General features: G+C 41.6%; 1 protein-coding gene across 11 annotated transcripts in view; it reads right to left on the bottom strand.

Annotated features, from left to right (window-relative positions):
• The window catches only part of BEGAIN (brain enriched guanylate kinase associated), a 163,624-nt gene that overhangs the window by 94,920 nt on the left and 45,121 nt on the right, over window positions 1-23,583 (bottom strand). For 7 of the 11 annotated variants that reach the window (XM_074583983.1, XM_074583984.1, XM_074583987.1 and 4 more), the window contains one exon: window positions 20,589-20,617. In XM_074583983.1, the coding sequence (XP_074440084.1) occupies window positions 20,589-20,617 (29 nt within the window). Of the gene's footprint in view, window positions 1-20,588; window positions 20,835-20,928; window positions 21,141-21,211; window positions 21,555-23,583 lie in introns of those variants that run through there. The other 4 variants (XM_074583986.1, XM_074583977.1, XM_074583981.1 and 1 more) reach the window with 4 other exon arrangements.

Below are 23,583 nucleotides of genomic sequence, written 5' to 3'. Positions count from 1 at the left end.
CCCTGAGTTGGCATGGTTCTTGCCGGCACATGGGGGCAATGGAATAAAAGCAAAGGGCTCTGAGGGATTCTTGAACTTGAAGAAACATCATGTACTACAAGTAATAATCTATTCCGGTTGGTGTGTACAGCTTGGTAGCGGGTTTTTTATTGTTATTTTATTTTGCAGCATCAGGCACTTAAAAACTGTGCCCAGAACTGCACCATTCACATCCCTGTTGTAAAACATGACTGTCTTCTATCTATTAGTAGTAACGGCAGTGTCTTAGCAGCGCTTGCAGAGGTGATTGGAAAAGGTGTCTGTGTTAATATGAAGAATGCCACTGTTTAGTTCCAAGCAAAAAACAATTTTATACAATGCCGTGCCACACACTAATTAATTTTCTTCCTAGGTCTGAGCTGTAGCTCATCTATTTGCAGCTTACCTATTACTGAAACATTTAGACATTTTCCTATTTGGTGTTTAGAAGCGTTTGATGTTTATTTAACTAATTGGAGAAAATACAGACTATCCACTTTCATAAATGAAAGAGCAAAAATTAATCAAAAAGTAACCACATTATTCTGAAGTACGAGACCAACTAAGTTAAAATGGAGTTCCACAGTAAGATTAATTATGCTCTGTGCTTCCTGTTGAGTAATTATGTTCAATAAAAATCATTCTGTACAGCTCAGTACAAGCTGCCATTTCAGCAAGTGGTGTGTAATGGGCTGATTTGTGGAAATCTCTTGTATGAGACACATCATGATGCACATGTCTGTTCCATTTCATCTCCAAGAAGGACATCTGCATGTTCACGGGAAATGTGGGGCTTGGCTTATCTGGCTCTTTGGCAACAGTGGTACAACAAACTTGCCCAGCAGAGGTGCTTTTCTGGCAGCTGGAAAAGCACTTTCCCCTGAGCAGTGGCTGTCAAGTGGAGGTTTCTTTCCTCTCCCATGTAAGAGCATCCTGAGGAAGTGAGTGTGCTTAGGGACTGGGAAGCATGCTGGGAACAGACCAGGAGAGACGGTGGTGTCAGGGATAGGACAGGAAGGCTCTTGTGAGGCACTGTGGTGAGTGGGAGCCAAGGGAAATTTTGACTTTCAGAACCTTCTTGGGCATTTACTGTTGTGACAGTTTCCCATCCTTGGTTGGCGTAGAGGGATAGAGTGTAGGGTGCTCTCCAAGCTGTCTGGCTGGATCAGCCTCCTCTCTGAGGCTCCAAGTTTGTTCCTGTCATCTCTTCTTTACTGCGTTCCTCGCTATTCTCTCTAAAGCCCCACAGACCTAGTCCCTAGATAAGACAGCAGCCCTCAAATTGTGACACATAATACATCCTATTATCTTGGACAAATGCTGACCCCCATACTACATCTAGTTATCTTAAGCACCTTCTTTCCCACAGCTGTAGTTGTAGGGGCACTCTCTTGACATTTTTCCTCAAGGGACAGGTATCGGATTAAAAGAAGATTTGTAAAGATTTTTCTAAATTCATCAGCTTTTTTTCTAAACTTATCAACTTATTTCTAAACTTATCAACTTCAATTAGTTAGCATAAGATGGACAAAAGGATTGTCAAGCACTGGAACAGGATGCCCAGGGAAATGATTGAGTCACCATTCCCTGGAGGTATTTAAAAGACATGTAGACGTGGCCCATAGGGACACTGTTTAATGGTGGACTTGGCAGTGCTAGGTTTATGGTTGGACTCTATCTTAAGGGTCTTTTCCAACCTAAATGATTCTATGAAAGTAACATGTGTGTGCACTTGGCCCCCTCCCTTTTGTTTCCTACAGTCCTGGAAAAGACTCTTCTGAGCCCTCTGAGACCATTCCTTTCCTTCATTCAATTAATCCCAACTACAAACACTCTGTTGGGGACAGACAAGTTCTTTGTTTGCTAAGGCCTCCTGCTATGAGAGGGTGCTACCCAAAGTATTCATCTGACCTTCCTGCTGCTTTTTGCTTTGACTCTACTCTGAACAACAGCTGAGCAGTGCTTTTGGCCAGCAAACCACTGGCCAAAAAGTGATCTTCTCTCCTTACAAATATCTTCAGTTACTGTGATGCTTACTGAGGAGTGCAATAGAAGTATTAAGTATTAGGAGTCCTGCCAAAATGCATCCAAACAGAATGCATTCAATTGTGTTATAACTTTGTATAATTGATTTTATTAAGCAACACATATTCTGATGTCTAGAGTGATTAAAACTTTTCTATAGGTCTTTTGGTATTTACTCACCAGGTTTATACTCTGGCTCTCAGCTATATTCTTACACTGTATTGACTTCAGTAGGGCTCTAGTTACGTTGCAAATGTCAGACTTTTGGCTCTTCGTCTTTACAATGATGAGGAGGAACTTCATCAGGTAAAACGGCACACCAGATTTTATGCATGAGCATAAGGATAAACAGAAATATAACACTGGTACGTGCACACATGGAATCAGTTATCTAACTGACCAGAGCTACAAGCACAAATAACAAATGTGACGTGCATATCCACACATGAGAAGTAAGTGTGTGTGTGTTCATGTCTGCCTAGCTCTGCCCACTGCTCAAAATTTCTAAAGGAAAATGGGGAACTTGCCACAGTCGTTTCTGGATAGAAACACTTTGTCTCTTTTTGGTAAATGCTTTTCTTTAAATGAAATAGAGTTGTAAAAACACATAATTATAACTGATTGAGCTTGATGTTTATCAGAAATTACTCTGCTGGATGGCATCTTTCACAGGAGGGAAAAAGTAAATACTTATGTCCTTAAATTGAACCATGTAAAAGAAGAACTACTGAAATGAAATACATCTGCAGTTGATACAGATGTTGTCCTTCAAACTCCAGTTCCCTCCAATGGGAATTCCAGTGTATAAAGGACCTGGACTGGTGGTATGTAGAATCATAGAATAAATTAGGCTGGAAGGTACTTCTGGAGGTCATGTGGTCCAACCTCTTGTTCAAAGCAGATTCAGTCAGATCAGGATGCTTAGGGCCTTGTCCAGTCAAATTTTGAATATCTTCAAGGATCGAGATTTCAAAACCTCTCTAAGCAGTCCAGATAACCCTTCCTCTCCCCTGTGGTCTAGTCGCAGGCCATTGCCAAAGGCAGAATTAAATCTGACCGAAATGCAGGCATTGACAGGAGCACTATGGGAATGGGAATCTGAAAAAAATCCCAGTATGCTTGTCTTTCACTATACAGCAGCTCTTAAAGGCAGTGTAAGGCTGGACGTCTCTACTTTTTCAGTTAATGTAAAATCTCTTCATTGAACTCAAAATAAGTACGCTGGATTAAGGAGGAGGCATATCTGTAGCATGCAGTAGATGATCCAGTTTTGTTCTCGTGCTTTAGTATCATCACTGGTGTGACTGCAGGAATGGTCAAGAAGACAGTATTTCTCCCAGTTGTGTGCTTTTTAGCCAAGTCTTCCCAGTGCAGCTGCAGCATTTATTCATTCGCATTCCAATCTTGTCTCCTTCGATATCTTTTTAATTGGATGCATGACACATTCTCTGCTAAAGCAAAATGCCACAAGCAGACAAGGTGCTCACTTGTGAGGAAAAGCAGCCTGATCTGCAAATCGCTTTCTTCAACCCCACATAGACTCCCCCCCCCCCCCCATTTTCATTCAGTTGGAAAGATAAGGCTTACTGTTAGCATTACAGAGTGCAAGCAGCTCTGGCTTAGCATTACTTTTAGGAAGAACTTTTTTAAAGTGCATTTTAGAAAGACTCTGGTGGCAGATAGAAATGGATGTGTGTATAAGCACATGGATGTATTTACAATGTACCCAAGCCTGATGCATGAATAGATGCAGAGTTGGGACAGTGTCCTTCTTGGAAACCACAGGAAGCGTTTGGGAGCCACAGATAAGGAAGAAAGATGAGTGCCTTAGAAAGCAGAGCTAAAAGCTGCAACTACTGAAAGGGGACCTGGAGTGCAGGGTTCCCACTGCTGAGCCGTGGGGCCAGGTGCTCTCATGGGCTGCCCGATGGCTATGAGCTTGGAACTGTCACCCGTCGGCTCTTATATGCTGGGTTAGGGGAGCTGCAGTTGCTGAGCTTATTCATCTTAGTGCTGAATGTTTTGTTTTAAATTACATGCTTAAAATGTCCATTTGTTCCCATTTGAATATACTCCATTCAAACTTGCCAAGATTTATGTTCTAAAACGGGAACTGATGTCCCATTCTTCACAATCACTGTATTAGCACTCAAATAGTCTTGCTACCCAGCTGGAGAGTCCTTTGAACAATCAGAGCACCTAAATATGGGAGATCCATATCAAGAATGCAGTTTATAATGCAGAACTTAAAGTCCAAACAGTACTTCTGAGAACGGGAGCAAAAGATACAAAGATCAAAAAAAGTAAAATGTACTGTTTCTTTCCAAGTCAAACCAAGTGTATAACTTCAGATGTGAAGAACTACACAGAAAGTACTTCAGTCTTCATTAGATAAATATGGTATTGCTGTAAGTCATGAGCTTTTAATGACATAGCATCCAATAGCAAATATGAACTCGTTATTCAATGACCCTTCTGCAGAACTGAATCTTCCTCTGGTGTAGAACTAATCAATAAACTCCCATGTCCTACCTGCACCTGCTACATTTGAATTAGATAACCAGTTTAGTTTATGGAAGTGCCTCATAGTTTTCTATATGCTTAATTCATGTTTTCCTTTTAGGCTGGGAAAGAGTTCTCCATTGTCCCCATTGCACAGAGGAAAACAGAGGCCTGAAAATGTTATAGATCAGACCCATACCGTCATTCGAATCTTGAATCCCCTTTGAGAGGTTTGCAGTATCTATTTGCATTTTGGTTGTTTCTGAGAGGTAAAGTAAATGTCTTAAACTTGTTTGTTTCAAGAATAGTCCTGCAAGGATTCTTCTAGCCTGGGTACAAAGTTCCCTCTTACTAAACAGGCCCCTTGGTTTCTTTAACTTTGCCGTTCAGACCTGTAAGGTGGAGTCTGTGTGGGGTACCCTATGGCATCAGCAGCTTTCTGCCAACAGCTGCTGCCATGCTCCTGCTCCTCCCACCCTGGTGTAGCACGTGTCACCCGCAGTGACTGGGCAGCAAAAATGCCTCAGGTTTTCCCACGTGGCAGAAGACTCTCTCTGCTCTGTTACATCCCTCTAAATGCCTCCTCTAGTGGTCCGTGCAAGAAGAAAAGGATCTGAAAGTCTCTTTGATTGATATCTCAATCTGTCTTTTGATTTCTCCTGCTGTCTGTTTCACCTAGCTTCTGTCACTGATAATTTGCTTTTAAACGTAATGGATAAGCTTCCGAACCATCCATCTCCTCCTTTAACCACAACGTCTTTCAGTGCATTAACGACTGAAAAGTTACGTTTTCATTTAATGTGAATTTGCAAAGAAACCTTTAGATAATAGGCAGCTCTAATATTCTGACATCGCTGAAGCGATTTATTAGAAGAATAAATCAAAAGAAAATTCTCCTGCTGCTGCCTGCACAAAACAGGGAGAAGGATAGGGCAGACGCCCCAATACTGTGATGCTACACAACAGCAATTACCATAAGCTGAAAAGGGCACAGAAATGGTAGTTAGACTTAGGCTTCTCTCTGTGAAGCTGAGATGTCAGGAGGAGGGGGGTGGGAAAACACTGTTGAAACTGAAGCCATGTTAACTGCCCTCATCTTGCGCTATGCTTTTTATTCCTTATTGGCTGACCTTTTTTCATGCACAGGAAAACATCAGAATAAATCAAAGATATTGCCTGTAGAAAGTGCAGTAACTATTTTCACCTGAATGCAGGTGAGTCTGCTCGCACTGGTGGTGGATTTAGGTCTTAAAGCTACTGCTAGTAGTACTTTTCTTGCAAGCATGTATGCAGTGATGCTGGTACACTATACCTAACTGATATTAAGAGCCTGTATCTGTGCAATGAGTAGCAATGATTTTGTGGGGATTATTTATACTTGGGGACAAGTTAAGGACAAGTCACCGTATCTGGATCCTTCCTCACAAGGGGTCTATGCTGCTGTGCTGTGGAGAGGATAAAGCGATGTGGAGAAAAACAGTCACAAATGAGTTTTGAAATCATTTGTGAAACAGGGAAGAAGCAAGCAGTACCATGAGCATTTTGATTTGGCTGAGGGATGTTCTGCTTTGGAACTTGTCCCTCTTCCTTGGCTGAATGAAACTACTCATTTCAGAAATGATTATTCTGCTCCTGAAGCAAGAACTTTGCTTTCTTGCTTTATGTTCTCTGCCCTCTTGGTCTTAAAGCAAAGTCTGTCTTGGCTTTGACAGAAGCCCCTCAAAGAACTTGGAGAAGTCACTTCACTATTCTCAGTTTTGCCTTTAAGAAGGCAATAACACTTGCAGGAACCACAGAGGGTTTCTGAGACTTGGTTGACATCTAGAAGTGCAAATGCTCCTCTGTTGGCCAAACAAACCTACACAGTGCAGAGGCAGAAAGTAATGATTTCAGATTTCTCTCTCGGATATGCTTCTGCTCTTTGTTTAAGGAAGGGTAGGAAAAAAAGACATGCTTTATATTTCCCTTACATTACAACTCCAATACAGCATTTACAATGTTAATGCTTTGCATGCTGATCTAGTGGCGGGTTTTTTTAACGTGACTGATAGTCAAGTACCTTAATAATTACTTGCATTACTCTCATTATGCAGGTAAACAATGTATCTACCTTTACAGTGCAGATAATGCTGTACAGCTGATGAGGCTCCAGAATCATTAGTAACTTGACCTTCCTGTCTGATTCATACTTATGAATCTAATAATAAATAATCACATGTGGAAGAGTCAATAGAGAAATAATGTAACACACTTCTTTTAGTACCCTAATTCAGCAGAATAAACCATGACAAGCATTTCAGTAATTTACTATAGTAAGTGCTCTCAGCAGCTTCTGTATTTCAGCTGTTTGGTGCTCCAGCATGAAGATAATTATCTTGGTAATTAGTTATATTGTTATTTAATAGTCCCCAGACAATATTCTATTTTTTGAAGGAACAGGCCTTTCCTTCTATATCTTCCTCCCCCATTACAAAAAATGTTTATCCATGAATCTTTCCTCTTGCCAAATCTTCTTTTTTTTTTTCCTTCTGTTTACTACTTTCTCCAAAAAGATGCCAGTTATTGAAAGACAGTTTCTGCTTAGCAGCTGCATCGATGGAGCCACAGGAGACTCCCTCTTCTCATGTCTCTCTCTGAGAAAGCCACGGGAACTGCTCCTGAACAAGCAGGGCTGGCAAGGGAGTGCAGGTGAGGGGAGAGCAGCCATCGGCAGTGCTGCAGACTGAGACCCCAGACCTGTCCTCTAAGACCTGGGTGTCTCCTAACCTGGGCTTCTAGAGGAATAGATAAAGTGAAAAGGTTGATGAAATGGACTGGCACTGAGGAACATAGTAAACTTCAGTCTCTGAAGTTTGGTGAAAATTAATCTTTGTTACAGTTGCATGACTTTAGGCAGGGAGTTTTCAACTGTTCCGGGAGTAACAGTGGTGAAAAACAACAGTCTGAGGGAAGAAACCAGGATGAGGAGTGACGGACTACTTCTTGGGAGGACTCAAGCTTAGGTATTTTAAATAAGTGATTAATCTCCCAAAAGTTGCTGGAGTGGGAAACATCTAAGGTCTGCCAAATGTCAGCTCAAGTCACCATCTGGGGAGGGGAGGGGGTGAAGCTGTTCATTGGAGCATGAGGAGAATCCTTCCAGAAGGTGAAGGGGTGGCAACACCTGAGGAAAAGACATAACGCTAGGGAGACGTGGGGGAAAAGGCTGGAGACTTTTGAATTTGAGTGTAGGTGGTTTTGACCTCAATAAAAAGACACTTCCCCCAGTCTCACCCTCGCTCAGGATTTTAATTCGTCCTGTTTAAGAGGAACAGACTGTTGTATCTCTTTTTTTCTATCTCACATCACTCCCTCAGTGGTATTATTTCTTACAGCCTTAGCAGGAAACAGCTTGTTTGCATATACCTCTTATAATAAACAACATAGCTTCGAGTTTATTTAATGCCTCCAGATTTTGTGCTTTCTGGGTACCGGCCTTGTTGCAGTTGTCCTTTCAAACAACTTTGGTTCTAAGACGCCAAGCTTTTCTCTAACTTTTTAACTGTACAGAAGATGTTGGTTTGGGTTTTTGTTGTTTTTTGTTTTGTTTTTTTAAATCATTTAGTGACTCAAACTCCACAAAGTAACATTCCTACTTCTCACCAGCTGGTGGTCCATATGCCACTGCATCTCAACTCTTGTAAATATAAGTTTGAAGTCATGCTCACAGATCAGACTTTTGGTGGTTAATATGGCAATATGTTAAAATGTCAAATGATGCAGAGTGAGTGAGTCAGGGGGGTGAAAAAACCCCAACAGTATTCTGCACATTTATAAAACTTTCCTTTTAAGGGGCTCCCAGTGGTTTGCAGACATCAGGGGATATTTGCAAATCTGACAGGGTCGGCACAGGCCTGGGATTTGGGATCCACAGCATCTTGAGAGAAGCATCTGTGAGAGGCAGTGGCTCAATGTTGTCTTCTCAATGTTGTCTACCAACATGTTTAAGCTCTAAATTAGGAACAAAAAAAATAGTCTGGCACCTTGCCCATGAAAGAAACTCTTTGTTACTCTAGAAAGGGTGCTAAGTGTTCCCCTGAGGAGATGGAAGTTTGTGACTTATACAGTGCTCCAAAAAAAAAAAAGGGGGTGGGCGGTGGGGAAGACAATCCTTTGAACCTTGACAGTGCTTCTGAGAGAGCCCTAATGGCTGTGGCTGTAACCCATGTCTGTAGAGCAAGACTGTCAGATCCTTCAAAGCTATAGACCTCAATCCATATTTTCAACTCGATAATGGCAGCACCTTCACCACCTGCATTTCAAGCAGAAGTACAATCTCTGACCTGTTATACTTCCTCTTTCCATTGCATAATTGCCCTTAATTTCAGCAATCAGGGCATGACTCTGCAAGCCAATGCCCTAATTTCTAGTGCTGAAGAAAACAGTCAGGGTAAGAATAGAAAATGCAATAGCTTTCTGTAAAAGAGCTGTGACTAGTAAAGGAATAACAGTTTTTGTCAATTTTACTGATTCTGCTGTTAATAAGAATGCCTTCTGACATTGTGAAAGCTATAGTTAACTAGTCTCCAGTTCAGTGGCTTATAGCAAAGGTATAAGGAAAAAAGTGCTAAGTGGATTTGGAAAACCTTGACTAGTTTAGTAGCTTTGTGCCATGAATCCATGCTGCAGGTGTACGCCAGCTATGGTTTCAAGTAATGCAGACTTGTAGCAGGCAACATTCTAGATATGAGTGACAGGAGTATCATGTGAGTGCTTTGTTCTTCACATGAATGTAAAAAAGTATAAATAACATTACCTTTTAGATAAAAGAATATGTTGCTTTCTTGAGTCTCTTTCTGATTCTATTAATCTCTCTGCAAAACTGTAGTTTTCAGATTCTGTGTGGTCTGTGCAAACCAATACATAATGTAACTAATCTATGCATAATGAAGTAGATAAAACTCAAAAAGGAGTTGTAGTTCTGGGAAAAATTGGAGTCCTCCAAGGATGCAGTAATGGATTAATTCAGTTACTTAGAATTCAGCATGCAACCATATCTATGCCTATTTATATCTTGAGATGCTTTCCCAATGTTGTGTATATAGAGATGATGAATAAGGAGATGGGATGGTCTAGAAATCCAGGCTGGCAATTTAATCGGAACTGTCTACTCTGCGTGCCATGAAAATTAGTAGTTCAGTGCTATGGGAAACTTAAGATGAAAATCCCAATAAACTTTGTTTTTACTGTGCGGTAGGATTTGGAGAGCTCTTCAGGGGATGGAGATGAGAATGCAAAGCAACTGCAAAACCACAGCAGAGTAGTCCACTCTACACTGTATTACCAGCAAAGTATTCATCAGAATTTTACTATCAAAACTGTAAACAAAACCTTCCATGTTCCTTGAATGCAAGTAATGTGTAGCTGTTGTCATTTATTTGCTACGTGTTTCTAGGTTATAATAAAAGTTGTTTGCCACGATAGACCATGGGAACGCTTTCACTGCATTAAAAAAATAAATGCTTTTAGATGAGAACAAATGTTCTTCAAAGCGAAGTATACTAAGCAAAACTGGCTGGGTTAGCATTGTTTCTCTCAAATGGCTCCAAGTGCACTGTGTGCTGGAATTAACGGGACATCTCTCTCAGTTTGTTTTTTTTTCTTTTACATTTAGATGATATTCAGTCCTGGTTTGTAAAGAAAACCCCCTAGAAGCTCACAGCGTGTGAAACCCATCAATTCCAGTAACTGAATCTACTGAGGAAAGCAAGTTGAAGTCTACAGTCGCTGTAAAATTCTGCATCAGCAGCTTTGTCAAGGTGCAGAAAAAAAATGTTCCTATTGTCAAAAGTTGCCTGTTATCGGGAACTATTTGCATCATATGCAGTAGGCAAGACAGCTTTACTCCTCTAAACTGGCATTTATTAGCAGACTACCTGTTTAGTGCTATAATTTCTTGTACTTTTAGTTTCTCAGAAAAAAAAATTCATGACTTTTAGGTTGTGATTTCTCTTGTAGATAGAGAAGGAGGGAAGGTGGGGGGGGAGTTGCTCTGTTAACAAACAGTATAGGTCGGCTAAATTTGGCCCAAAGAAACTCATGTCAGTCTTCTCTCTCTATGACTCATTTCTTCCCTCTCCTGCCCATATGCTGTGTTGCCAGAGCTACGTCTTGAGTTATACAAAGGGCTAATTAACCTTCCTCATAGAAAAGCCAAGACTCTTGAATTTGGTCATTCCTTCACATGGGACTGGGGAGAACTGTGTACCTCCTAGAGCTTTCCTACTCTTGGTTCCTCCAGTAGTGAAAGAGTTACATAGACAACGTTTGATATAAAGACAAGACACAAACTGTCTGCGTGTTCTGAAGAAATAAAACAAGACCAAAAAAACATGAAAACATGCTTCAGGAGACTCAACATCTGGCAATATCATTTTAGCAAGAGGTCTCTGCCACCTACCGTGGCAGTTCCAGATGCAGGGCAAAGGGAGCGCTTTGCCTTCCGCAAGTGGGAAAATAGAAGCAAAGTGAATGATGGGACTTCCTATCAGCGCTCTTTACACCCCCTCACCCGCCTCCAAGCTTGCCAGATATCTAGGGGCTTCAGAGCAAAGGCTGCATTAACAGGGCTGTCCTGGACTACATTTTAAAGCATGGGCTGAAAGTCTCCTCGAGAGCCTGCTTCTCATGCCCATGGCACTTAGTGGCATTGGTACACTAAGGACAGGAGTAAGCCAGGAAGAGTTGCTCTTCCTAAAGGCTTGTGAGGGGTCAAAAATAAATGAAACTGCTGAGGCTGAGACTTGGCAAGGTCACGCTGCTGATGTGGGTTGAGAAACCAGGTGCTTCCTCGCCTGATCTGGCTGGCACTGTGTTTGCAAGGCTGCAAGAAGATTTGGACAAAAATAAGCCAGGTCAGTCATGCACCCCTTTTAGCAAGAGCCAGTCTATGAATTCAGCACTGGAAAGGGTAGGACTGAAGGCTATTTGGACTTGTGTAAAAACTTCTTGCTCTGTTTTTTTGACTAGGACAATCAAATTTTCCGATGTGTTGAGCTATGGTACTGCTTTCCAAGTAAATTACTTAAATATCACTGGTGCTCTGTCTTTCACCACTCTACCTCCATTGCTTTGGGCTGCTTTGCTGGGTTTCTCATTTTGAACTCATTTTTGACTCACTTGATCTTTCACTCTTTAATTGTCCATGTCTCATCAATCTAAATCGGAATGCAAATACAAATAAAAACATCATTGCTATTCATACGCTGAGAGACAAAACTAAATGTACAATTCAGTTTGAATTCAAATAGAACTGTTCTAGTGCTATAGATTGTTTGCATGCAGTCTAAAAATCTTTATTTCCCTATAGAAACCAGCACTTTCCCCATCATGAAGGATATGCCTCTGTGAATGTACTTTGTTACTAGTTCCCTGCTGAGTTGTTAAGAATATTGGGTAGAGCTGCAAAACATTTATTTTTCAGCCACTCACGGATCTGTGTTAAGTCTTGGAATATATTTAGTGCATGTTGGTCTGGACTCGTTCTGATTAACTCCCTGGAAATACTACTTCCTTGTTACAGGATAGAGGTAGGATTCATATCAAGAGGAAATAATATCTCAAAGGGCAACAGGCCCAGCAATTACAACCTTAGTTAAATATGTGTGTGCAAAGTCATTTGCCATGCATTTAGTGCTACTTAAATGTCATTTCAAGCACCTACATCTGTAGGACTTCTTGGCAGTAAAACCAATTATATAGATATACCAGAAAATCTCTTTTTCTATCTGTAGACTACTCTGTACAGGCAAAGCATTGAAAACTGTTAATTTGTGCGGTACCTTGGTAAAAACAGCATCCCTGAGTTAAATAGCAGCACAAAGATTTAACACTTTTTAAATGGAAATGCACAGAAAAGAGGAGTGCTCATTGCTTATCTGTTCAAATTGGCTACTGCAAGAATGAGCTCTTTGGGGATGGTGAGGGAAAAAGATTAAGTTGCCATTCATTGCTGGGAATTCCAGTATAGCTTTTGGAAGGCCTTAAAAATAGAGCAGCTCCTTAAACTGATCCTCTTGTCTAAGTGGCAGTTACAGCTAACAGAAACATAAAATAAGCCCATTTTTTGACCTGATTTGTACAGAAACTTCTAAGTTAAGGCCCTTTGCTTTGACATGGATATGAAACTTGGTCATGTTGAACAGAGGGCATCAGTTTGGAGCTGTGGAGTCATGAGAGCTTCTTGTGAACATGAGGGTTTTGTAGCACAGCAGGGAGTGCCCGAAGAGCTCAGAGGCTTACAGAAAAAGTTTGAAGCTCCTCTTTTCTTCTAGGACATCCTCCTTCTCTTCCTCCTCCTTCTTCTAAAGATTGGCAAAATCAAGGTGAGGTGGTCAAAATTTGCATTTAGCTCTGAGTAGCTGAAATGTCCTTTGTGTAGTCATGATGTCCTAGTACGTCACATAAATCAGTCAACTACTACTTTGCCAACAATATTCCTCTCAAATACCATTTGCCCTCCTAGATGTAAGTCTGATGCATGAGGCGTGTGTATGTTCTCTCGCACCCTGTTTCTCAGTTATGGTTTTCCTGACATGGTGACAGCTGGGCAACCTCAGGGTGAACATTAGATTTCTCAATGCTTTTCAGAGCTTTGCAAATGCATATATGAAGAAATTCACACTCTAAGAGGCAATATAACTGCATGTGACACGGAGGCCCTTTTTATCCCAAGATAAACATTACTACAAACCAAGCAATGAGCAGTCACACTGTGCACTATTCAATGAGGTGGATCTTGTTACTCCTGGAAGAGTTGAATAACAGGAGTTCTACAGCTCACATGAGGGTGGTCACATGCATCACAGAAATCCAGCAAGAAGCTACACAAACTCATGATCCTGCTATACTGCTTGAGGGCTCTGTAAATTATACAGCCCTCAAATTCATGAATTACAAAAAACATGATTATAGCTCCCTGTCTACTGCCTGTTTTTTCAGCACATTGTACTTCATGCTAAGCTGGCTCTAGGTCATCATTAAAACATTAAGACAATTCAACCCCTTCAATTTTTTTTAATGTGAAAAGCTTAATAGTTTTGATATTTCAGATGCGTTTGATTTTTAAAGAACATTGAATCAAATGTGGTGATATAGAGTTTTTATTTGAATGCATTCTAAAGTCACTTGTGTGTAAATCAAGAATTGATTGGTAAATTAAATTGCCTAAGCCATGCCAGCAGCAGCGGAGCTGGCAATTGCAAAAGCCTGTAATAAAGTGTTGCAGACAAGTTATCTCCTTCCTCTCATCAGTCTGTGCACTGTAGTAGCAGCAAGCATTCAAATTGTACCTGATTTCACCACAGAGCACACTCAAGTGTGGTTCACAAACTATACTGTCCTTGAACCATCTCGGGTTTGCAGCCTGGAACCTCTTATGCTCTTCATCTTATAAGACTGTTTTGTTACTGCTGCAGCCATTGCCACTGTTTGCTTTGTAAGTTGCTGCTTTTACTGTTCAGCACACATCCCTCGATAGCTTTGGTCAGAGCACTTACATAAACTGAAGTCTGGTTGCTGTTAGCAATACAGGGGAAGCAGACAGCATCCAATTTTCCCACCTTTGAATTTTCTGACCATCAAGCATCGCTGCATCTTTGGGGGGAAAAAAAATCCAACAGAAACTCAACAAAAATCTCCACCTGTTCTAGAAGCTCTACTCCCTGTACAAAGTTTTTGAACTAATCACAAGCACTATAAGAAACAGACCTTCTTTTTTTCTTTTCTTAAATAGTTGTCCAAAATGCCCCCTCCTGTTTTTCTCCTGAGCAGCTTATGGTATTGCTCAGTGATGCACTTTGCCTTGCAAGAAAGTGGTAGGCAGAGCATTATCTGTAAACTTGGTATCACCTAGGTCCAGCCTCTTCCCCATGACTCACTGCAGCTCCCAGTTGATGGCATGGCTCATCTCCTCCTACCTACCTCCTTGGTCTCTTCAGATGTTTGCGCAGCTCCCACTTGTCCCTGCAGGCTACTTTACATAGCTATACCTGCTTTCATTCAAATTGAATCTATTCTGCCCTCTGTTCCTGACACATTTCTTGTTTGCTGGACACTTTTACTCCATTCAGTATTTACCTAGAGCTAAAAGATATCATAGAATCATAGAATCATTCAGGTTGGAAAAGACCCTGGGGATCATCGAGTCCAACCATCAACCCTGCTGTACAAAGCTCTCCCCTAGACCATATCCCCCAACACCACATCTAAACGCCTCTCAAACACATTCAGGGATAGTGACTCCACCACCTCCACCTCCCTGGGCAGCCTATTCCAGTGTCTGACCACTCTTAGATATTATAACACAACACTTATTACAGCAGGTGACTGGAGATGATTCCTTCCATACCAGCATCACTGCCTTTTACATCATTCTTCCAAGCAGCAGACAGCAGTTCAGGTACAGGGTTGTAGGACAACATAACATTAATCCCCCTGCCTCAGCTAAGTAGTGCTAATTTGACTGACTAGCACAGGTAACAGTAATAGTGGAAATGAAGTGGGATGGACTTCAGTATAAGCTATACAAGCATACTATGCCCCATAATTCCCAGAGGTGCGAGTGTAGGTAGATTGGCATGGTTCTCCACTCCAAACGATCCCAGTTTCACGGCTGTAGTTGCTCTGGGGGCTGTGAATATACCCTCGTGTGTCCATTGCTCCCGTTGCTATGGTTGATAACCACCAAACTTAAGGCTGCGTGTAGTCCCTCGAGGGGAGAGACGTGTGGTTTAGCTGTGCTGCAGTCACACCTTGGATAGCAGTGTGAACAAACCAGCTGTGCTGAAAACAGCACTGCGGGGCTGTCACTGCTGCTGGGACTGCCTGGGAGACGAAAACATGCAAAGCAGAGGAAAACAAAAACCTGCTTTACCTGTTTGAATACAAGTAGGCAGCTTTCTTTTCCTTTTCCTTTTTTTCCTCTCTCTTTCAAAATGGACCCAACATTCACCCAGCTAGGTGACTTTTCTACCATAACCTCTAATGACCCCAAACTCATGGCCCTTTCACACCAGCGTTTCCCTGTGCTCTATTGCTTCTGAGATTGCCCTGTGCCATGTCTTTGACTGTCTCCTCAGCTGTGGTTTGAAGTCCCAGCATCAGCTAGAGCCTGCAGACACTGCTGAGCAGATGCTAGAGCTGCTGCTTGCACAGCACTGCTGCTGTCCTGTGGCACTGTGCCTCTGCACAAGGCAGTGGCTCCCAGCACAGCAGCTGTGGATGTGAAGACAAGACCCAGGGTAAAGTAAACCATGTTTGTTGGTTAACATTCTGGGGAAAAAAAAAATCCTCTCCTGGTGTTCAAGTAACTATGGTAAAATTAATGTTGATACAGGCTGAGAGAAGGAAAAAGGGCAAGGTGGGGATGGCAGGAAATTGCAGTGTCTTCATTAGCATATGAAGAGGGCTATATTTATACCAAGTGCAAGGAAGGCAGCATGATCTAGTGGGCATTCAGGAAGGTATTCACATTTTCACTAAACTACTGCAGAAGCTTCTCCCTAGGACTGCACGTGCCTCTGACGTTGCTTTTGAAGAGACTGATATTCCTTCCTTACCACAGATGAACTCAAACATGCTTGAGAAAAGTCCAAGTCTGAAAATTCAAGAGGCTTGGATCAAGCTGCTTATTACCAGCTGTGGTATTACCAAGCTGCAAAACAAATTGCTTTCATATGCTCTGAAATAAGGACTACAATGAAATGAAGATGTTGCCTTACAGCTTCCTTGAGACATGGATCACTTTTATCAGAGATCCTTGGATGATTACCAGAGTGCCACTACTGATGCTGCCAAAATAACGTAATCCTCAGTTGGGGAATACCATGGTTACATTGCAAAGTAGAAAGTCATCCTCCTTACAGGCGCTAATTATGTGAGCCTGGCAGTTGATGGTGGTGATGAAGTGTCCTGTTTTATGTACTTTTAGATACACAGCTCAGCCTATTGAGGACCTTGAAATCTTAGAACTAATGCTACTGATTTATAGAGTTTCTGAATTGTCACTGAAATTTTAGGAGTGTATTTAAAAAAATAAAAGCTTTTATTGAACAATATCTGTCTACCTTAACTGTCATTTCCTCTGGAGCAGGATACTCTTCAGTGCAAAAACCACTGAGAATCTGGTCAATATTTGTGTACAAAAATATATCTGGAGGTGTCTCATGCCAAAACTTGCAGCATTTTCACTTGAAAGGTTCAATGTCCTAACCTGTATTTCAAGCAGGATTAAATGGAAGCAAAGAAAAAGCTACCAGGAATTTGTACAGGAGTTGCAGTGGAACTGGTCTTTCATTTGCACATCTAGCCATGCTATGGATTCCATCTGACTTAAAGGAGCAGTTTCCAGAGTACCGGAATGCACTTTTGTGCACCAGCCACCACAGATCTGCAAGGCCTCAGACTTGGAAGGCATGTGCTTCTCTTGTGCACCAAAGATAGCACAAGAGTCAGAATAAGATAGCATAGGTATATTTGAAATTTACTTAAGTAAGATTTTCAGTCCTGTTTATAGACATGAAAAAGAACCAGATCAAAAAAACTGTATTTAAAAGGTTGTAGTCAGAAGTAATTAATGTTTAAAGTGACTGTATAACCATACACAGCCAACCTACATAAGTGCAGATCCTCAAGAGGTTTGTGATTAGTAGTTCACCTTACTTCCTGCCTAATATATTGGTACCCTGAGATGTTATAAACTCTATGTACTGCTAAGACTTGTTCACAGTGTGAAGGCTTCATTGCAGTAACTGATTCTTCTAGTCAAAGTTTTAGCACGAAATAGCATGTTTCCACTTCCAGAGAAAGTCGTCCCTGCGTCAGGCTAAATACTGATAACCTCTGCCTCTGCTTCCTACTGCTCCTTCCACTTCTAAAGCAGTCACGGCAAGCCCCTGCTGAAAAGGACAGTATGTGACATTGCAGGTCACAGCAGCTCCTTGGCCTGCAAGGGGAATTATTACTGTGTTACGTGAGATAAATTGCATCTTTCCAGCTAGATTCTGAGTGAAGGAATGTAACACCAAGAGGTGTATTAGTTCTCTGCACCATTGCTTGTGCTATCCTGGCTCAATGAATTCGGGGCTGATTAAAGCATGGGACATCAGTGGATCAATTTTGTAGGCTCCTTCATTTGACCCTCTGTCTGAATGGGCCTGGCCACCCCATTCCTTGAGTGTGCCCCAAATGCACTGGCCTGGGGAATGCACAAAGCTCACCCAAAGGCTTCCAGAGCTGCCCTTTTAAAATGTTTTGCCCCATGGGCTCCCAAGGACTGTCAGTGTGTAGCATCTCCTCTGAAAAGTGTGATTCTCTGCACCTATTGTTCATATTTAAAAGGCTTTCTTAGCTTGAAGTGCACTGTAGAACGCAAACATGGACTTTTCTAACCCTGAGGGTTCTAAGCCTGGTTACCCTGCTGGTTACCCTGCTGGTTACCCCTGGTCACCTTGCTCCTCTTCTGTTTCTTCAACAAGGTTTTGGTTTGTTTCCTTTTTGCTAATTCCAGACCCCCTTCTCCTTCCTCTTTTTCGGAAGCCTTGTACCCTCTGTGCACTCTAACTCTGCAGCTGACATGGACTCACCCTCTGGTTCTCTGGCCAGCACCCTCCCAGATGATGGCGCATCCTCAGCTGGTTGCAAAAAGAGAGTGGGGAAGGAGCTGGGCCCAGGGGATAGGGCAGAACAAATTCAAGTATCATGTGGGAATGGCTTCTTCTGTGATGTTACACTGGTTTCTACACCTAACAAAAAATACCGCTTTCCTCCTGGCCTGCCCTTTTCCCTCTTGCTTCTTTCTTCCTTCGCCTGGCTTCAGGCTCTCTCTCTTCATGGCCTCTCTGAAGCCACTATGCTTAAAAGATAAGGTAATCTGTTTTCCACCTGGGTGCCAGACTTTGATAAGTTTAGGAAAAAATCTAAATGTCTCAGGACTGTGGGTTCAACAGTATTTAAAATAATAACTTCAGAACTGATTACTGTTTCCTTAAACTGCTGAGGGTTCTATCAGTTTGCATCCAAGAAGATGACTATAGACAGGGAGCCTAGAGAAGTTCAGGATGGAGCTTTTGCTGCGGGTCCTGCCAGAGGTCCCCCAGCCTGGCTCACTGCTGCACTTGGGAACACAAGGAGCCTTTGCACTGGCCTTGCACCCATTTGGGTGATGGGGACGACAGTCCATCAGAAGCAACTTTTATACACAAGAATTGTGAGCAGAGTGCTTAATTAACAAACTCCTGACACAGCCTGACCCTTCTCTTGTTGGACTTACTGGCTAAACTCCCACTGCCTTCAGCAGGGCAGCATGCGCTTTTCCATCTACACAGTGCTCAGGGAGTACTGAGGGAAGGACTCCTGCACGCCTGACAGCTGCAAAACTAGGGTGCTAGGAAAATGGAGCTTTATGGTTGTTTACCCGTATCATAACAAATTCTTTCTCTTTCAATACATTCCTGAGCTCATGCTCCTGGGCTCTGCAGCCCGTTATTGCAAATGTGGCAGGAGCCTGTCCGCTAAAAGCAGAGGCCAAGGCATGCTCAGGAAAGTATTACAAGTATTGTATTGCATTTGTGCATATATGCTCATCAAGCAAGCATGTCAATATATATTTGCTTGCATCTTCTGACAGAGTTATTCATGACATGAATGTGCATATACCATAGATGATCTTATTTGGAATTTTTACTAAATGCAGGACCACATACTGAGTTGCTTTCTCAGTTATTACTCAGGAAAAACTCACAGCTTTAACATTATAGTGCCTATATACATGCAAAACCATAATACATCACACACATTTTTCTTTCAGCTCAAAAATTATAATACTTTCATTGTCACAAGACACCACAAAAAATGTACAACTGAAACACTTTATAAATAAATTCTATTAGAAACTTTTGAACATGCATCTTCAAGTCCACTGTAAGAGACTTAACCTCTTCCTTCTCAAATGAAAAACAAGATTTTGTTTCCAGCCCAGAATTCATTAAACACCCAGTCAAATGTCTATTCTTTTACATTTACCACTTCTTCCCCAGTTATTTCCAGAATTTTAGAACTTTTCTGCATTTCTAATAACTCAGGATAGCCATTCCAAACTCTAAAAAGTTGTGCTTGGACAATAGTTGTCACTAACCAAACTGAGTCACCAGGTTCGGAGAAGGAATCTGGGCTTGTCCAATAAAACCAAATAAGAGCATGGCCAATGTTTTGGGTTGTTAAAATAAAATCCATAAAGTATCTAAAAGGTAGTAAAAAGTTCAGCTTTTACATATCACTTTGATAATACCTGGGGATTTTATTAATAGATAGGAATTGATTATTTTTTAATTTATTCTTTAAAAAGGGCTAGAATGCTTTCTTCTTTCTTTTTCTTTCTGAACAACATACACAAAAGCAATATCCCCCAAAGCAGACTTGCACTTGGACATGAGATGGAAAACTTATGTTTATAAAAGCCATCTCCTTTTGCTTAAAGCAGAGAGATGTGCTGAGAAACTGGTACAGTATGACAACATTTTAAACACAGAGGAGACAAGATTTATCTGGCTGGTATACAATATAAAATAAAAATCGAACACCAATGTTACAGCATTATATTGAAACAAACCACAGTAATTAGATGCTTTGAAGTCAAGCCTATATTTTCTTCAGCTTTTTCATGAATTATTGATCCACTTTCCTCATTAAATGGAATGGCAGGCTCTTGCAGTAAATGGACAAGTGACTACAACATTTATATAATCAAATATCTCTGCATCTGGCAATAAAACATGTTTGTGTGTAAAACATCTTTTCTGAATTGACATCTTTGCAAAACAGGTTTACTAGAATAACCACATTCCTTTTCTTTTGTCTCTAAAACACAGCTTCCCTTGCATCATCATACAATCCAGTATTTTACACTGATCGTATTAAGGAAAATATTTTCCAAGAGCCTGTATCATCCATTGTGCAACAGAACATTTCTCCTCTATAATGAGATGTAAATAAACTGTCTCACTTACCTTATTTTCTCCATCTCTGCCGCAGAGGCCTACAAGAAATCAAATAATAGGAGCAAGTGAATGAAAGAAAACATTCACTCTGCAGATTTATGCATAGTTAAGGCTTTCCAAATGGTTTTCGACAAGTGTCTACAAAGCGACGGTAAGCGAACCCCACATCTGCATTAGCCGAAAATAACATTGACAGATGAACTGGGGAATAATGCAGCACGCTGCAGGAGCACTGTATACCCACGAGCCATGGGCAACAGAATGACTCAGTTGTAGCGCTGAGGCAGAAAATGGGGAGGGAAAAAAAAAAAAAGAAAAGCAAGCAGCAGCAAGTAACAGGTTACTGTGCCTCCTGGGTTTCAGAGGAAAAGTTGAAATGCGGTGCTCCCCTCTGTGCGGTGGGCATGGCAGCAGGGCTCTGCTGGCGGGGAAACGACAGTGACTTCATCACACGTGAGTTTTGAGTTCAATTCATCATCTTTCACAGAGCCCGACAGATGGAAGGGGCACAAGCTTGCCTCCTTAGTGGGAGTTTCCAGTAATCAAATTACTTTCCTCAAGTAATACACTATCTTGACAATTAGCATCTCAATACATGGAGGCTTTTCATTAACCCTTTTGTTGCTACTTACCGGGGCTGTAGCTTACAACTCCTGTAACTCCCCTGTCCTGCCGCTGCAGGCGGACTCCCATTAACCCTTAGACAGTGGCTCGGAACTCCTATAGCCCCGAATCTTTACATCCCGGCAGAGCCATAGGTGGTCGTTTCATTAAACTGTCTGGTTTCTTTTTACTGTACAGATGCTGTAAATCCCGATTTAGCTATATACGGAGACTCATTAATCTCTCTGATACTGCTTATATCAAAAGCATAGTCTTGTTAACCCTTTGGGTTCTTTTCATCATTATCCCGAACAGATCCTTAATAGCTGCTTCCATTTCATTTTATCACACTGCTGGCACAGAATCTCATCAATCCTCCCGGTCCCGCTTTATTGTAACTAAGGAATGAGCACTAGGAGCAATCCTGCAATCGCTAGAGCCCAATAATCCCAGCACCACAGAATCTCTTATTTATACTGAAGGCATTGCCCATTAATCATGAACACTTTAAACCTTATTGATTAATGGCTAACAATCATATTTGAGTATGAAATAAATTAAAGATTAAAAATAGGCAAATGTAAATTTAATCAGTTAACCAGCACAAAATTTGTCAAACTGCCTAATAAAACATCTCAAATGACAAATTGTTGGTTCTTCATTGGGTCACTCATCTTCCTTTCTTCTCATTTACTTTTGATTTGCCCATTAGGTAAGTTGTTGGTCAGGCTGGTGTTTGCATGATAATTTCTGATGGCATGCATTAAGGATTTTAGGCATTCACCATAACTTGGTACGCAAGAAGCCAGCTGCAGGAAAAGCCCTCCTTAGCTTCCCAGTAATGGATGTAATACGTGTTTACTTGGGCCCTGCAAGTCTGTTGGAATCACAGGGTTGCCCATGGTAAATCCCAGATTTTGAGATTAAAAATCTAACCTAGAGACCTATAATAGCTTCCTCTAATTTATTTCTATCCATTGAATCCATGTGTATTCTGTGTCATGCAGGAAATAATCTAAACATTTCTCACCAGAAAATGAACCACTGGGGATTTCTCCCTGGGCATGGGAAACTACTGGCAGCCTCATGGGCTTGTCAGTTTGGTTTTCTGGAGATGAACTCTCAAAAACTGCCCTAATCATCATGTTCCTGTCATTTTGGGCAGGCGGGACATAGTTTTCTCCAGGACCACTCACTACCGCTTTGCCCTGAACTGTGGGAGTCACCCATGAAGACAGAGTACTTAGAATGTCTGATTTCAGTGCTTCTATTATGTCAATATCTACAGATATAAGGGGAAGTTGCCTTGCTTTGAATATTGCTGTACTCATGGGGTCGAAGTGGGAGTTGTTTTGTGTGATTAAGGCACAGGATGGAGAAGAGGAGCTGTAGGCTGTCTTTCTGGCTATACTCCTCTCTGAATGCAGGTGAGTCATTGGCTGCCAATCCTGACAGGAAATTAGTAGGGAAAAGAGCACAGCAAATGCCCGACACCAAAACGAACCAGAAAATTAAACCAAGCTGCAATTATTTCCATTTGAACTATTCACCTTCTTCTTTTTTTCCTTTTTTTTTTTTTTTTCCCTCATGGTAGGGCTTTTTTTTCACCTCCTCACAGTAAAAGCTACTTGTTCTGTGGAACATGGCCAGTTTTCCTTTGGACCATTGGGGATGTTGTCCTCTGCCTTTCCCTGACAGCCTGTGCAGCAAAGAAAGGGCTCCTCTCTCATGTGGGAGCAATGGGTTCAGCTCAGTCCTCCTCAAGGAGAATGTTCTGACCGAGGTCAGAGCCCTTTCTGGGCTGTGGCACCGCAACGCTCCATTACTTCTTTTGATGGGGATACACTTTCAGTAAATAAATAGAAGCAGATGAAAGGACTAGAGCCTGGCTGTTTTTCAGGGCAATGTCCTAGCTTTAAGGCTAGAGCATCAAATGAGCATATAGGAACTTGAGATGGTGAAAACAAAGATAAGAGCATCTATAGAAATGTAGCTTTCATCCCAAGCAGTTCATTTTTTCAGATAATTGTGCTCCTTAGGAAGGTCCTTTTTCCATCCTTTTCTTTTTCCTCTTTCCTCCTTCTCCTTCTCCTTCTCCTTCTCCTTCTCCTTCTCCTTCTCCTTCTCCTTCTCCTTCTCCTTCTCCTTCTCCTTCTCCTTCTCCTTCTCCTTCTCCTTCTTCCCCCCTTTTTATTTTTTCTTCATTTCTTTTTCCCCTAAAAAGGCTTAGCAGCTCAAAATTATTTTAGAAGTCCATGGTTTTCTGAAACAGCTCTGTTTTCACAAGGCGACATTTTTACTAAGGAAAAACTGCTGTTTCTTAGCCAGATTCCTGCCATTGATACAGCCTGTGGAAGTTTAGAGGCTATATCATCCTCCTACTGCTCTCTATGAAGGCTCC

This window comes from Larus michahellis, chromosome 4 (assembly GCF_964199755.1).
Source record: "Larus michahellis chromosome 4, bLarMic1.1, whole genome shotgun sequence".
Classification (NCBI taxonomy): domain Eukaryota; kingdom Metazoa; phylum Chordata; class Aves; order Charadriiformes; family Laridae; genus Larus; species Larus michahellis.
This window is presented reverse-complemented; position numbering and strand designations above follow the sequence as displayed.